The 12,235-nt window shown below is 43.9% G+C and overlaps 1 protein-coding gene across 2 annotated transcripts in view; it reads left to right on the top strand.

Annotated features, from left to right (window-relative positions):
* Positions 1–12,235, top strand: part of LOC142899178 (alpha-1,6-mannosylglycoprotein 6-beta-N-acetylglucosaminyltransferase B-like) — a 92,409-nt gene that overhangs the window by 76,081 nt on the left and 4,093 nt on the right. For both annotated transcript variants that reach the window (XM_076042657.1, XM_076042666.1), the window contains 5 exons: positions 4,731–4,864; positions 6,335–6,465; positions 9,086–9,241; positions 9,484–9,630; positions 9,964–10,080. In XM_076042657.1, coding sequence (XP_075898772.1) covers positions 4,731–4,864; positions 6,335–6,465; positions 9,086–9,241; positions 9,484–9,630; positions 9,964–10,080 — 685 coding nt within the window. The remainder of the gene's footprint in view (positions 1–4,730; positions 4,865–6,334; positions 6,466–9,085; positions 9,242–9,483; positions 9,631–9,963; positions 10,081–12,235) is intronic.

The raw sequence follows: 12,235 nt of genomic DNA, 5'->3' as shown, positions 1-12,235 counted from the left end.
ATAATCAGCCCAAGAGCGCCCCCACTGGTGAACCCACTCTCAGTATTTCCTTTTCCCGTAATGGGCGTCCATGTCAAGGCCCTTTCATGTAACAGCGGTAATTGACATTTCACTTTCCTTGTTCGAGTCCCTGGGCCCTACAGGAGCAACTGTGATAATGAAGTGGAGAGAACGAACGACCGCAAACAGGAAATAAAATGGGGGGGAAAAGTGGCTGAGATTAAGCGAAGGAAGGAGGCTCGAGAGAGGAGAGGAAGAGAGATGCCACTGAAACAGTGTATGAGGCCACGTTGAGAAAAAAAAAGGGCCAATCCATGTATTTTTAAAATCCAATTATGAGAGCAATAGAAATGCATTAGCTGGGGAGCTGTTTTCTCCACACGCAACCTGTTTGGATGTATACACGCTGACAAAATCCAACACGATGCTCTCTCTGCCAGCGGGCCGCGTTAAGCTGCCGCCTGACGTGAGCGCTTGTTTTTTTCTTCATTACGCCCTCAGCTTTTGATCCGTGCTTCCCCGAAACAGAAAGTGACTTTCAGTGTTTGTCAGAGGTGGCCTTTTGCTCGTCCCACAGAAGCTCTCAGCAGAAGAATTGCCTGAATATTTTATTGTCACAGATGGAACAGGCGGCGTTGTGGCTTTTACAAGACTTTCGAGACGCGGAAAAGGAAAAAGGTGGAGGCCGTTTACAATTGAAGAGAATTACGGAACATCAGCCCAGCGAAGGTGGCAGAAGTATTCACATTCTGTACTTGAGTGAAAGTATGGATACTTGTGTTAAAAAAAAAAAATACTCTGGTAAAAGTATAAGAACTCTGTACTTGAGCAATAATAAGAAAGTCCAGTTTCTGAAACGTACTGAAGTAAACAAAAAAAGTTTTTGTTTTTTGCATTTATTCAAACAGTACATTTGTTGATCATTTTTGCAAATATCAAAAAGTTGTGACTGAATCGTCTGAGCTGGACTGAGCCAAGGTCTTGCATGAGCATCTGGAACTGGATTGCCACTCTTAATTCTGGAGTGTTTTTTTAAAGTTATGATCAGAGAGCCATTCATGGATGTTTCACTTAAAATAATAAGAACCAATTTTTCCTATTTTTATATTTAATGACACAACAGAATTTTTTTCACAAAACTTTTCACAGAATGTGTGTATTTTAAACACAAAAGCAACAAACATGTTTTCCCAATGTAAGAAGTAGAAAGTACAGATAATTGTGTACAAATGTAGGCAGTAAAAGTAAAAAGTCGTATAAAATAAATACTCGCAGTAATACTACAGCAATGAAGTATTTGTACTTTGTTACTTCCTATGTCTGCGGCCAAGGTGTGTGATTTGATTTGCAAGGTGAAACTGGACTTTATCTTCTTAAAGCTGTTTCCTTTCCATTTCCCCAATCTGCTGTGTAAAGCCAATGCCTCCAGTCCAGCCCTGGAGGATTTGTGCAGGTTACTGACATGCGACCCACCCCTCACCCCAGCTTCCCCTTCTCTTCTTGCACCTTGGCTGGCTGTTAGCCATGTTGCCGCTGAGCTCCGTGCACTTGGAGGGCATCGTTAATCAAGCCCGCCGAGATTTGGAAACCTTCGGCTCCCTTTAATTACTTTTGTTTTATGTAGCCGCCAGGCATCAGGTTTAATTTCTAATGCCTGGACAACTCGCTGCCCACTTCTCCGAGCAAGTTCCGCATGTCTGCAAGCATGCAAGTAGGCTGCCGTTAAAGACGTTGGAAGCCGATGGACCCTCTTTTAACACACGGCCACTCGTCTGATTACAGCACCGAGGTATCGATTTGCCTCTGCACACTGAATTTAGTGACCTGATAAGCAGCAGATCAAGGTGTCCATTCAAAGGCCAACAATGGAAAACATGTTGCTGAGCATGGATTCACTTTCTGAAGGTTCTCTGCCTCATTGTTTTTTATTCCCAATCTTAACTTTAACAACATGAGATGAGATCAAGATCAGAGCGAAGTCTTTCCTCCAAAAAAAGTCATCCTAAAAACTGAAGAGCTGCAATATTTTGCTCATAAACTAAATATTTATCTGTTTGCAAGTCTGTTGCAGGGGCAGCGCCTCGAGAAACTTTGACTATTAAGAAAATGGAAATCGAACACTCCCTGACTTGTTCTTTTGTTCCTCCTCTGCGCTGCACGCGCGCAGGATTTCTGACTTTCTTCACTCCTGAGGACTCTTGCCTACAGTTGTACAGAAAACAATTCTCCTGCTCCCCTGAGTAATGAAAAGGAGTACCGTAGTTCGCCTCACAAAGACTCACACTGACTAATGGGTGTAGTGCAGCAAGTACACCGCAGCATCTGCTAACGTAATGGGGAATAAATGATGAATGGAGATGGAAGAATCGCACACATCATCACAATGTGAAATGAACTCAAGCAAATAAATCTGTGCGCCCTCAACAAAACAATTTCAAACAATTTTTCATCTCTTACCTCTATACGTCACAATCAGCTCCACGCGAGCCACCAAACACCTTCGGGTAGTTTATGTCTGTAATTGCAATTTACACTCAAATGTCTGTTTGTCTCCATATGCCAGTGCTGATAAACTCGCTTCTTGGCTGAGGTTTGTAAAATAAACAGCTCTCTGTATGATGATCTCGACTTTTCACATTCTATTCCCTTGAGAGACGCGACAGCTGCAGAACTCAGCAGCTGTAGCTCAGTGTTGTGAGATTCTGGTGACGTGAGACCATCTTTACCTTTGATTTACAACAGTAACCACTGTTTTTGCTCAATGCTTTTATTTACTATATATTTACACAAAACATTTGGAAGGCAAGACCAGACATGAAACAAACATCACATGACAGTCACTGGACCAATTAAAAGCATTTTGCACCTGAATATTAAAGTTTTCAATTTTGAAAGTTGACTTGAAGGTCCAGCAATTAAAACTTTTATTTTTAATTTTTTTGGACGGAAGCCTGTCTGACAGCATGTTTGGTAATCAGTCCAGTCAGGCGGGCTTCCTTAAAAAATGGGAACAAGTTGTTATGAGAATTACGGCTTATGTGATTCACACCATTCAATGGAAACACCTGCAAATCGCAGTTGGACTTTGTCGAAATTTTAGAAATTACACTTCTTCTTTTTTTTGTTGCGAAAAACTGTCATGGAAATGCAGCTGTAGCCGTCTACCCGACCCACCTCCTGTGCCGAGTGGGACTGATAGATTGTGTCTTTCTCTGGCAGGGCTAAAGTCAGGTAGACAACAGGCCACCCTCCTACATTCCCATCACCTCAGAGCACCGCTGAGCCTGGCTGAGCAGCCGTTTAACCCAGATTAGCCCGTAGTCTGATCTCCCAATAGATATTCAGCTCAGCTACTACTACACTTATCACATCTCCTTCAATTCCTCCTTTTTTCCCCTCGTCCCCCGGGGACCTCTTATCTCTGGGCAGAAGCGTTTTCACTGTTTCAGAGCCAGCGGTATGTTACAGCGCTGGTTGAAGTGATGGAAGTGGGGGGAGACAGGGCAGAGACAAGTGAAACCAGCGTTTGTTATTAATAATTCATTGTTAGCTGTCTGTGACCCTCACACAGAGACAAAAAACATTTTCCTCTAAATCTCACCCTGAGTCTCTCGAAATAGGGCTGCAAAGGTCACATCCACCCACCCCCCCACTCCTCCAGAGAAACATCTTATGTCAGTGTCAACTGATTGAGGCGTCATTTTAATAATTCTTTCACAGCTGTAGCCAACAATATCCTCGTGCTGCCGTCAGCATAAAACTATTAAAATGGATCTTATTTCGTGCAAACAGAGAAAACTATTTATTCCAGGTAAACCGCTTAAAATGTGTTAAATAAATGTCAGACGATGAGAGCTACCACTTTGATGATGACATTTCTGAAGAGTTATTAAAAAAAAAAGCATTTCACTAAAGCCACACAGTACAAGAAGTGTGAGTGCATCACATTGGAGGCCTCCTTCTTCAGAGAGCCTCTCTGTCTGTTTAATTCTCTCATAGAAAGAATGTTACTGGAATGACCCACTTTTGCTTTCATACAAATGCACACAAGGGCAAACGCACACGCACGCACGCACACACAAAAACACATTGTTATCATGAAGGGAAGAGTCTGAAAGCTGAGGAAGTGGAGCTGCCACCTTGCTCCCGTTAATCCCTGAGGGTTTGCAGACTGGCTGGATTGGACACACTTCTTGAAAAAGTTCCCTAGGTGTGTGTGTGTGTGTGTGTGTGTGTGTGTGTGTGTGTGTGTGTGTGTGTGTGAGAGAGAGAGAGAGAGAGAGAGACAGAGACAGAGACAGAGACAGAGGGAGAGAGAGAGAGACAGAGAAGGAGCACTCATATACACCATGTGTAACTGATGTGCACGTGTATGAGCTCCAGCCTCTAAAGCACAGCATCAGTTTCCTTCTGATTTCGGCCCAAAATTTAACATCCTGAAAAGCCCCACTTTTAACCATGTTCCATACACTGATTATAATTTAGCTGTTGTGCACCATGTTATTGTATAACTGGCAGCTTTATGGGTCTTCTACTGTTAAAAATGTTGGAAAAGTAAAAATCATTGCGATTGATTGTGGCAGGAAAAACTACATTTACTTGTATTTGAGCAACAAATTTGCGCTTTCCCTCTTTGACTTGTAATCAGCTTGGATCAGCGTGTACTTTGTGAAGACTACTCATGTTAATCAACAGTTAAACTGACAAACAGCTCTTTCTCACATCTCCAGATGCCACATGCGAGTGATCGACACGTTTGGGACGGAGCCGGCCTACAACCACGAGGAGTACGCCACGCTGCACGGCTACCGGACAAACTGGGGCTACTGGAACCTCAACGCCCGGCAGTACATGACCATGTTCCGTAAGACAGAAAACCATTTGCAAATCCACCTGCCACGCTGTTAGTGTTTGTAGTGAGAGGTGTTTGACACATCACACAATCAACCAGATATTTTTACTCTCATCTTGCACTGCAGACACCGAGCTCTGGGACTCTGTAATTCTAAAACATGAAAGTTTAATCAGACTCGCAGCTCACAGACAAACAAAGAAATGTCATCTGGTTTGACGCTCTAAAAAAAAAAGAAAAATGACTCTTAAAAATGATTAAATAAATCCAATTCAATCTTCTCACTTTCTCTGACAGGTGCCTCTACTCGCTCGCAGCCGTCTATTTTTAGCGGCACAACAGTGTGTAATGTCCCTTCAAGCTGCGATCTCTTCTTTACCTTGTTCTTTCCTTCATCCGTTCCACCTGCACAAAGCGTCTGGTCTGCTGCTTTCATCCACGCCCTCACCGCCGGCTGAAACGCCAACTGCTTAACACCTTGTCTTGCTCGCACATTGAGTCGGAATTTGCGTTGGTGCCGTCTGAGCTGCATCTCTGCGCTCGGCTGCACAACGTCGACCTGTCAACTTCCTGGAACGCCCACGTCACGCAGTTTGTAGCGATTACGAGCGACTCAGCCTGCAGGAAACGTTTTGTCGTAATCAAACGGAGCAGTGGGGCGCAGCATCGTATAGTGCAAGAGATTTGACTCCAATTCTGAACATACTGTAAAAACGCAAAGGTCAAACGTGTCATATTTGGTGATTTGCAGAAGAAACAGCGACATCAAGTGGTTGCATTTGAGATTGCAGGGCTCACCCTCTCACCCTCCCTCTCCTGTGCTTGCCAGTGAACTACGGTGGCCTTCTCACACAAACCCTGATACCTTGTCCACCTTCTTCTTGACTGGTCTATTTGAGGATGCGAGCGTTGACCCTAAATACAAAACACACTGTCAGGCAACTGGATTGTCCACACCAGGCTTCCTTAGAAAAATGGCGGCGCAAGATGCCAACTAATGGGGAGCAAGACCCTTGATCTGTGTATATTCTTATATATAAATAAGAATTGTTCTATGAGTAGGAAAACTAAGTGACTTTTATTCTACTGCGAGTATACACTTTTATCCATGTAATTATGTATTTTATTAAGTATAGTAAGCTCTTACCAAAATAAAAATAATAAATCAGGCCAAATATGACACACTGGACCTTTAATCCAAGTCATGCTGCACAATTAAATGGAGTTTAAATAAGAAACAAAGCAACTTCACATCAGTTCTGCAAAACCCAGTCAGCCTTTTGAGAAATGAATCACAACAACACAAATAAACCCTGACTTATTCATCAAACTAAGCAAATCAGTATTTTTGCGGTGTGCTTTTCCGTCGTTTTCTCACCCTGCCTCACAAAACTTTCTGTCTCTGTCTTTCATACCAATCGCTCTCCCTTTTCTCACTCTGCGCCGCCACATGCTAACGTGCACACTCACACGGACCTGTAGCTCACACGCCGGACAACTCCTTCATGGGCTTCGTTTCGGAGGAGCTCAACGAGACGGAAAAGAGGCACATCCAGCAGAACAAAGTCAACAACATGGCTGTGGTGTATGGCAAAGAGGCCAGCATGTGGAAGGTAGCGTAACACCATTGAGGCAACTACGCTCATATAAAGTGTAGCACCTGCTTCCATCCATACAAGCACATGGAATGTGTCCTCAACAAGTACTGAAGAAAAAGCCAAAGTAATCTCTTTCAACATGTGTATATGTATGTATATTAACATATACATATATACACGTAAATATAGATACATTTGTACGTACTGTAGATTCTCTCACACATACAGTACCAGTGACCTGCAGTTGTTGTCACCCACCATTCTGCTACTGGCACCCCACTGTTTCCACCACTGCAGTGCAGCTTCTAGTGCTTTTGTTTGATTTCCAAGCGATTTTCACCTAAATAACTGCACACTTGTTTCTGGGAAGACTGTGCAGGGCCATCGCTCTGCCTCCATTCCCAGAGACTCTGAAAGTGTGCAGCGCTCTGCCATTGTGGCGTCTCAGTGGGAATCCTCAGACAGCTTGTGAAAGACTTGAGCGCAGAGCAGAGATGGAATCTGAGAGCACAAGATTTCAATCTTTGAAAGTCTAGAGAAAGGCAGACAATATCTACTTTCAACCCCCATATTTCCCCATCAAGTGTGCCACAATCAAGTGACTATAATGGATTGCGGGATCGAGGAAAACTAAGTTGCTGACTGCCTGAAGTGCTTCCAGCTCTTGGAATGTATAGGGAGCTGCGGCTTTTCTTTGGATTCTAATGACAGTCCATCAGAGCCCTTTTGGTTTGGACTGTTCAATAGACAAAGCCCACAAAACATATTATTATGAGTTTGAGGAAAATGTATTCTTCATGTCACTGCTCACTCGGTTGTGTTGTCCTCCACCTTTAGTCTTGCCCTTCATTCTGCATTACCTTGAATCAAATAATTGATTGATCACTGTTTTGTGTTTTTATCCTTTCCATGGATTCTGATTGGATGACTATCAGCTTCAGGTAAGATTCTGTATCTTCACCACATATACTTGTATTTACCTGCTATACATGCATTTTCAGTTTGCAGAGAACTCATGAAGACCTGTTTTCCTCCAAACAATTTCTCAGTCAAATCACAACAATTCCTTTGGCATCCAGATCAACGCAATTAGCTTGAGTTTAATCGGCCATACAGTTTTAGTTTTATTTTCATTTAAGGCTTTCTGCCAGCCGCAATATTTTTTCAACATATTGCATATTCAGTTTTTCTTTGTTAAAACATTTCAGTGCATGTTCGCATATGGTGCCAATTTGGAAAAAAAATAAGTTTTTTTTTTTATTTATTTATTTCATTTAAATTTACCACATCGGTCAAATCAGAAACTGCTCGTATTTATGATGATGACCTGGCCAAGAGGCAACATAAGAGGCAGCTATAAAAACTAAGGACATAAAAACACACCGAGAACACAATTTAAAAAATTGCACCAATTCAGAAGGAAAGCAAAGGGTACAACATTTACAGTGACATATATTAAAAAAGCAAATGGCTAAAAGCCAATGCAGTTATCTTGGGATAGTGATTCCACTGAATCAGTACAATCAATAAATCAATCTGGAATGTTAGCAAGTAATGATGCATGCAGGTTAGCGGCAACATCACCACCTCACTGTTTTCTCAGGCCAGTCTGAATTGCCTTGCTGCTGCCTTGTTTTGTCACTTTCAAATATGTGAAAAATATAATGAAGTGTGATACCGAAAGTTAAAAGCCAGGGGGAGGCAGATAAATATGCTAAATATGCTGTTTTCTGGAGAGCTATCAAGTCTTTCTTGGGTAATTTATCGAGCAACGGTCCTCCACTGCAGTGGAATAAAGATCTGGAAACCATCATTTTTCCAGACCTTTAGTGTGAATCGTTCACGGTAAGGACAAGGCTCCTCGTAAGCGCCCTGAAGATAGCCCACATTCTCATCACCCTTAAAGCAATTCTTTACAGCCACACTACAAAAAGATGTGTAAACTCTTTAAAATGTCAAAATTTCCTTTAAAATATCCGGAATCCAGTGTTGGGGAAACAGACAGAGAGAGAAACAGAGAGAGATCTTTTTCCACGCCCGTGTTTCTCCTCCTGCTAATTCATGTTGCCTGCTGCATTTAGCGCTCCAGCTAATCTCCTAATTGGCTGGGAAAATCCTAGCGGAGGAAGCTATCGATCGCAGCAGCCTCCAATTACTGCTGCGGGGGGCGCACACACACCAGCGTCGGGATATGCAGTAAGCTGCTTAACACTATAACGATGCTCAATACTCTGACCCGGGGTTACGCGCTGCTCTCATGTTTCAGCCTGATCGTTAACGGCTGCGCTTATTGGATTCCGCTCTCTGTTTTGCCACGTTGATCCTTGACGTTGAACGAGTGCACGTGCGATTGCCTCACATTGCAGTTTAAGGCGGTTTTCCACCAGACATGTACAAGGAAAAGGATGCACCGCTTTGATTGATCAAATACCTCAACACACATGCAATCCTTGTTATCGTGTTGCTTGTGAATTTTCTCCACACAGCTGCAAACGGAGAGTCAGTCGCTGTCACAAAGAACCACCGATACTTTTCCTCTTTTCGTCCAACACAGCCTTTATTTCCGATTCCGCCTGTCTTCACCCTTTGCCCTCAATCTCGCTGACCAATCTTTTCCTTTTTCCCCTCCCAGCAGGGCAAGGAAGATTTCCTGCAGATTCTGCACAGGTACATGGAGGTTCACGGCACAGTGTATTATGAGACCCAGAGACCTCCCGAGGTCCCGGCTTTTGTGAAGAACCACGGTCTGCTGCCCCAGAACGAGCTCCAGCAGCTGCTGCGCAAGGCCAAGGTAAGATTGAGAAGAAAATATTATTTACATTCAGCCAGATTTGCTGTTTGCTGCCCCTTTACTTTTCCTCCAGAGCCACTCTTATTTATCTGCTAACGTGGCCCTTTTCTGTTGAACCACACTAAACTGCACTGAACTGCAGCATCGTCATCGTCAGCAGCAGCAGCATTATCATCGCAATCATCATCATCAATAACAACAACCAGTTTACAGCTATTCGTTTTAATCTGTGTGGTTTCCAGCTCTTTATCGGCTTTGGTTTTCCATATGAAGGCCCGGCACCTCTGGAGGCCATCGCAAATGGCTGCATCTTCCTACAGCCCAAGTTCCGCCCACCTCACAGCTCACTGAACCACGAGTTCTTCAGAGGAAAGCCCACCTCCAGAGAGGTAACGCCACCATCAGCCACTGACAGGAGCACCTTGGCTGCAGCTCTTTGTGACGAGCTTGTGACTTTAGCATCCCAACCTTTAAAAAAGTGTCACACATGAGCTAAACATCGCATGACAAAGTAAAAGGCATTATTATAACAAACAACAAAAAAGCCCTCACTACTTGACTATGGCCAAGGGATTTGGAAAATTCTCAGTACATTCCTTTGAAATATCTGTGCAGTGTTATCAACACTAAAAGTTGAGCTTTGTCATAAACCGGTCGAGTGAAATTTTGAACAAATTTTCAAGATTTTGTGTCCAAAGTTTAACAGCACGCATGTGTTGCAGGTGGCCTCTCAGCATCCGTACGCAGAGCAGTACATCGGCAGACCCCACGTCCTCACGGTGGACTACAACAACTCCCTTGAATTTGACGCTGCCATCAGGGAAATAATGAGGACAAAGGTACCGATACCCATGATGCACCGGGGCTCACAGAAGCAAAACAAAATCCACATTTCCCTATGAAGCTCTTCCTCCAGTTGTGTCTGTCAGCAGCATTGTACATGCAACAAAAGCGTATTGAGATGCAAATCAGTAAAATCCAATATTTGTTGTGCAGCATCAGCCCTGATTATTAATCACTTGAGCAGAAGTGTGGAGGTTTTTTTTCTGCTTTCTACTGTTTGTTGTTTCTTTTTTTTTTTCCAAGTCACTGTTGTGTTAACATGTGAGGCTGCTGCCAAGTTTTTCAGTCTTAGGGTGAACTCACACTAGGCAAGCTGTACCATGCCCAAGCACATTTCACGCTTAGAGTACAGTTCACTTGGCTAGTGTGAGCGCTCTGTGGGGATGGGCTTTTGCATGGTACGGCTCAAGCAGGTTCACACGTTCAACCTGCGCAAAATGGGAATGATGAAACACACAAGCGGAACGCCGCCTCGCGCACTGTCGGAGCCTTCGCAAGCGTGAGTGTTGTTTATTGATAGGGGCTGAGCTGTGGCTCAGTCGAGAGAGCAGGTCGATCAAAAGGGTCGGGGGTTGGAATCCCAGCTGCGACTTTCCACATGCTGAACTGTCCTTTGGCAATATACTGAACCCTAAATTGCTCCCAGTGGGCCGGACAGTCGCCATTGGTGAGTTGCTGATGGAAAGAACTTTAAACTTTCATAGAATCAATCTGGATCTTCATTCGTGTCACATTAGCGCATTTGCCTTATTTCAATGTGGTGATGTTGCCTTCGTTGGTTTGTTGGTTTCATTAGTTTAATTGCGCTTCACACCATTGAATTGAAACACCTGCAAATCGTAATTGTACTTTGTCAAAATTTTAGAACTATCACTTTTAACGCTTTTATTTTGCAAAAACAGTAATAGAAACGCAGCTAGCGGCACTTTAGCTTTATCCCCTACAAAGAACAACACACTCCAAGGTAGCAGTGTCAGATTGCAGAGTGCCAAAGTCTTTCTTGCAGGAAACTGACAGAAAGGCTGACAGAAAATCTGCAGCTGCCAGGAGCTGCCAAGAGTGAAACTGAGGTTAATCACAGAGTCAACTGGTGCGATTAGCTTGTACTGAGAAGAACATGACAAAGGCGAGATGACGGAGAGAATTGAGAAAGAGATGAAAACTACAGATAGAGAACAGAGAGGAAGACTAAACCCGTCACCAATCAACTAAACACCTGCTTTTTATAATAACACAAAAGGTTTGTGTTTGCAATAGTGTATCTCAGCTACACAAGTCGCCACTTCATTGCAGGGTCACGTAGAAAGACAGTTTCTGAGTTCCTTGTTTGCCTCACATTTACCGGTAGGTTTATGGGCGGAAGCTGGAGGAAGCTGGAGCACCCGGAGAGAACCATCATGTCGACTCTTTATGGTGTTTTCTCTTCTTTGTAATCTTTTTAAGTATCAGGGAATAGAGTGTCAACTGCAGTCATGACATGACTTGGCATGACTTGCTCCAGCAAAGCAGAGATCCTCCTGAGGAGCCAGCGGGGAGGCTGCAGTCTCCACAAGCCTTAGATCATTCTGCAACAGTGGCAGATTGGAGAGCCACAAGGTGGCAACAGTTTGTTTGTTTGTGTGTCTGTGTGCGTGTGTGCGTGTGTGCGTGTGCTCTGTGCATCTTGTCTGTTGTCCAACAAGCTACAGTTCAGCAGCGCCGGCTGGCTGCTGGCGCCAGACCGCTGAGATGGAGCCGATGGAGCCATTCATCCTTCAGTGGAGACACAACAGGCTCAACAGGGAGACACAAACACACAACAGGGGGATGATATTCCTCTGCCCCATCTGCCCAGACGCACAAACACATGAGCACAACTGGAGAGACACTGGGGCAGATCAGAACTGGCTGGCAGAACTCAGACAGAGGCGTAGCTGCACGTTACAGCCTTTAACTCCAAAACACGCACCAAGTGTGTGCGTGTGTGTGTGTGTGAGAGAGAGAGACAGAGAGAGAGAGAGAGAGAGAGAGAGAGAGAGAGAGAGAAAACGCGCGTGTGTTTGTCTCGCATTCAGTCATGCAGGACAAAACAATTTCTGGCCGGCTGACAAATCTTCACGTTCCAATAAATTCTCTTTCTGTCCTTTCTTTCTTTCGTTCCTCCATTCATTC

The sequence above is a fragment of the Nelusetta ayraudi genome, unplaced genomic scaffold (genome assembly GCF_046127955.1).
Source record: "Nelusetta ayraudi isolate G7.1 ecotype Tasmania unplaced genomic scaffold, CSIRO-AGI_Nayr_v1 ptg000004l, whole genome shotgun sequence".
In the NCBI taxonomy this organism is placed as follows: domain Eukaryota; kingdom Metazoa; phylum Chordata; class Actinopteri; order Tetraodontiformes; family Monacanthidae; genus Nelusetta; species Nelusetta ayraudi.
The sequence above is the reverse complement of the archived record's forward strand: the minus strand, read 5'-3'. Positions and strand labels throughout refer to the sequence as shown.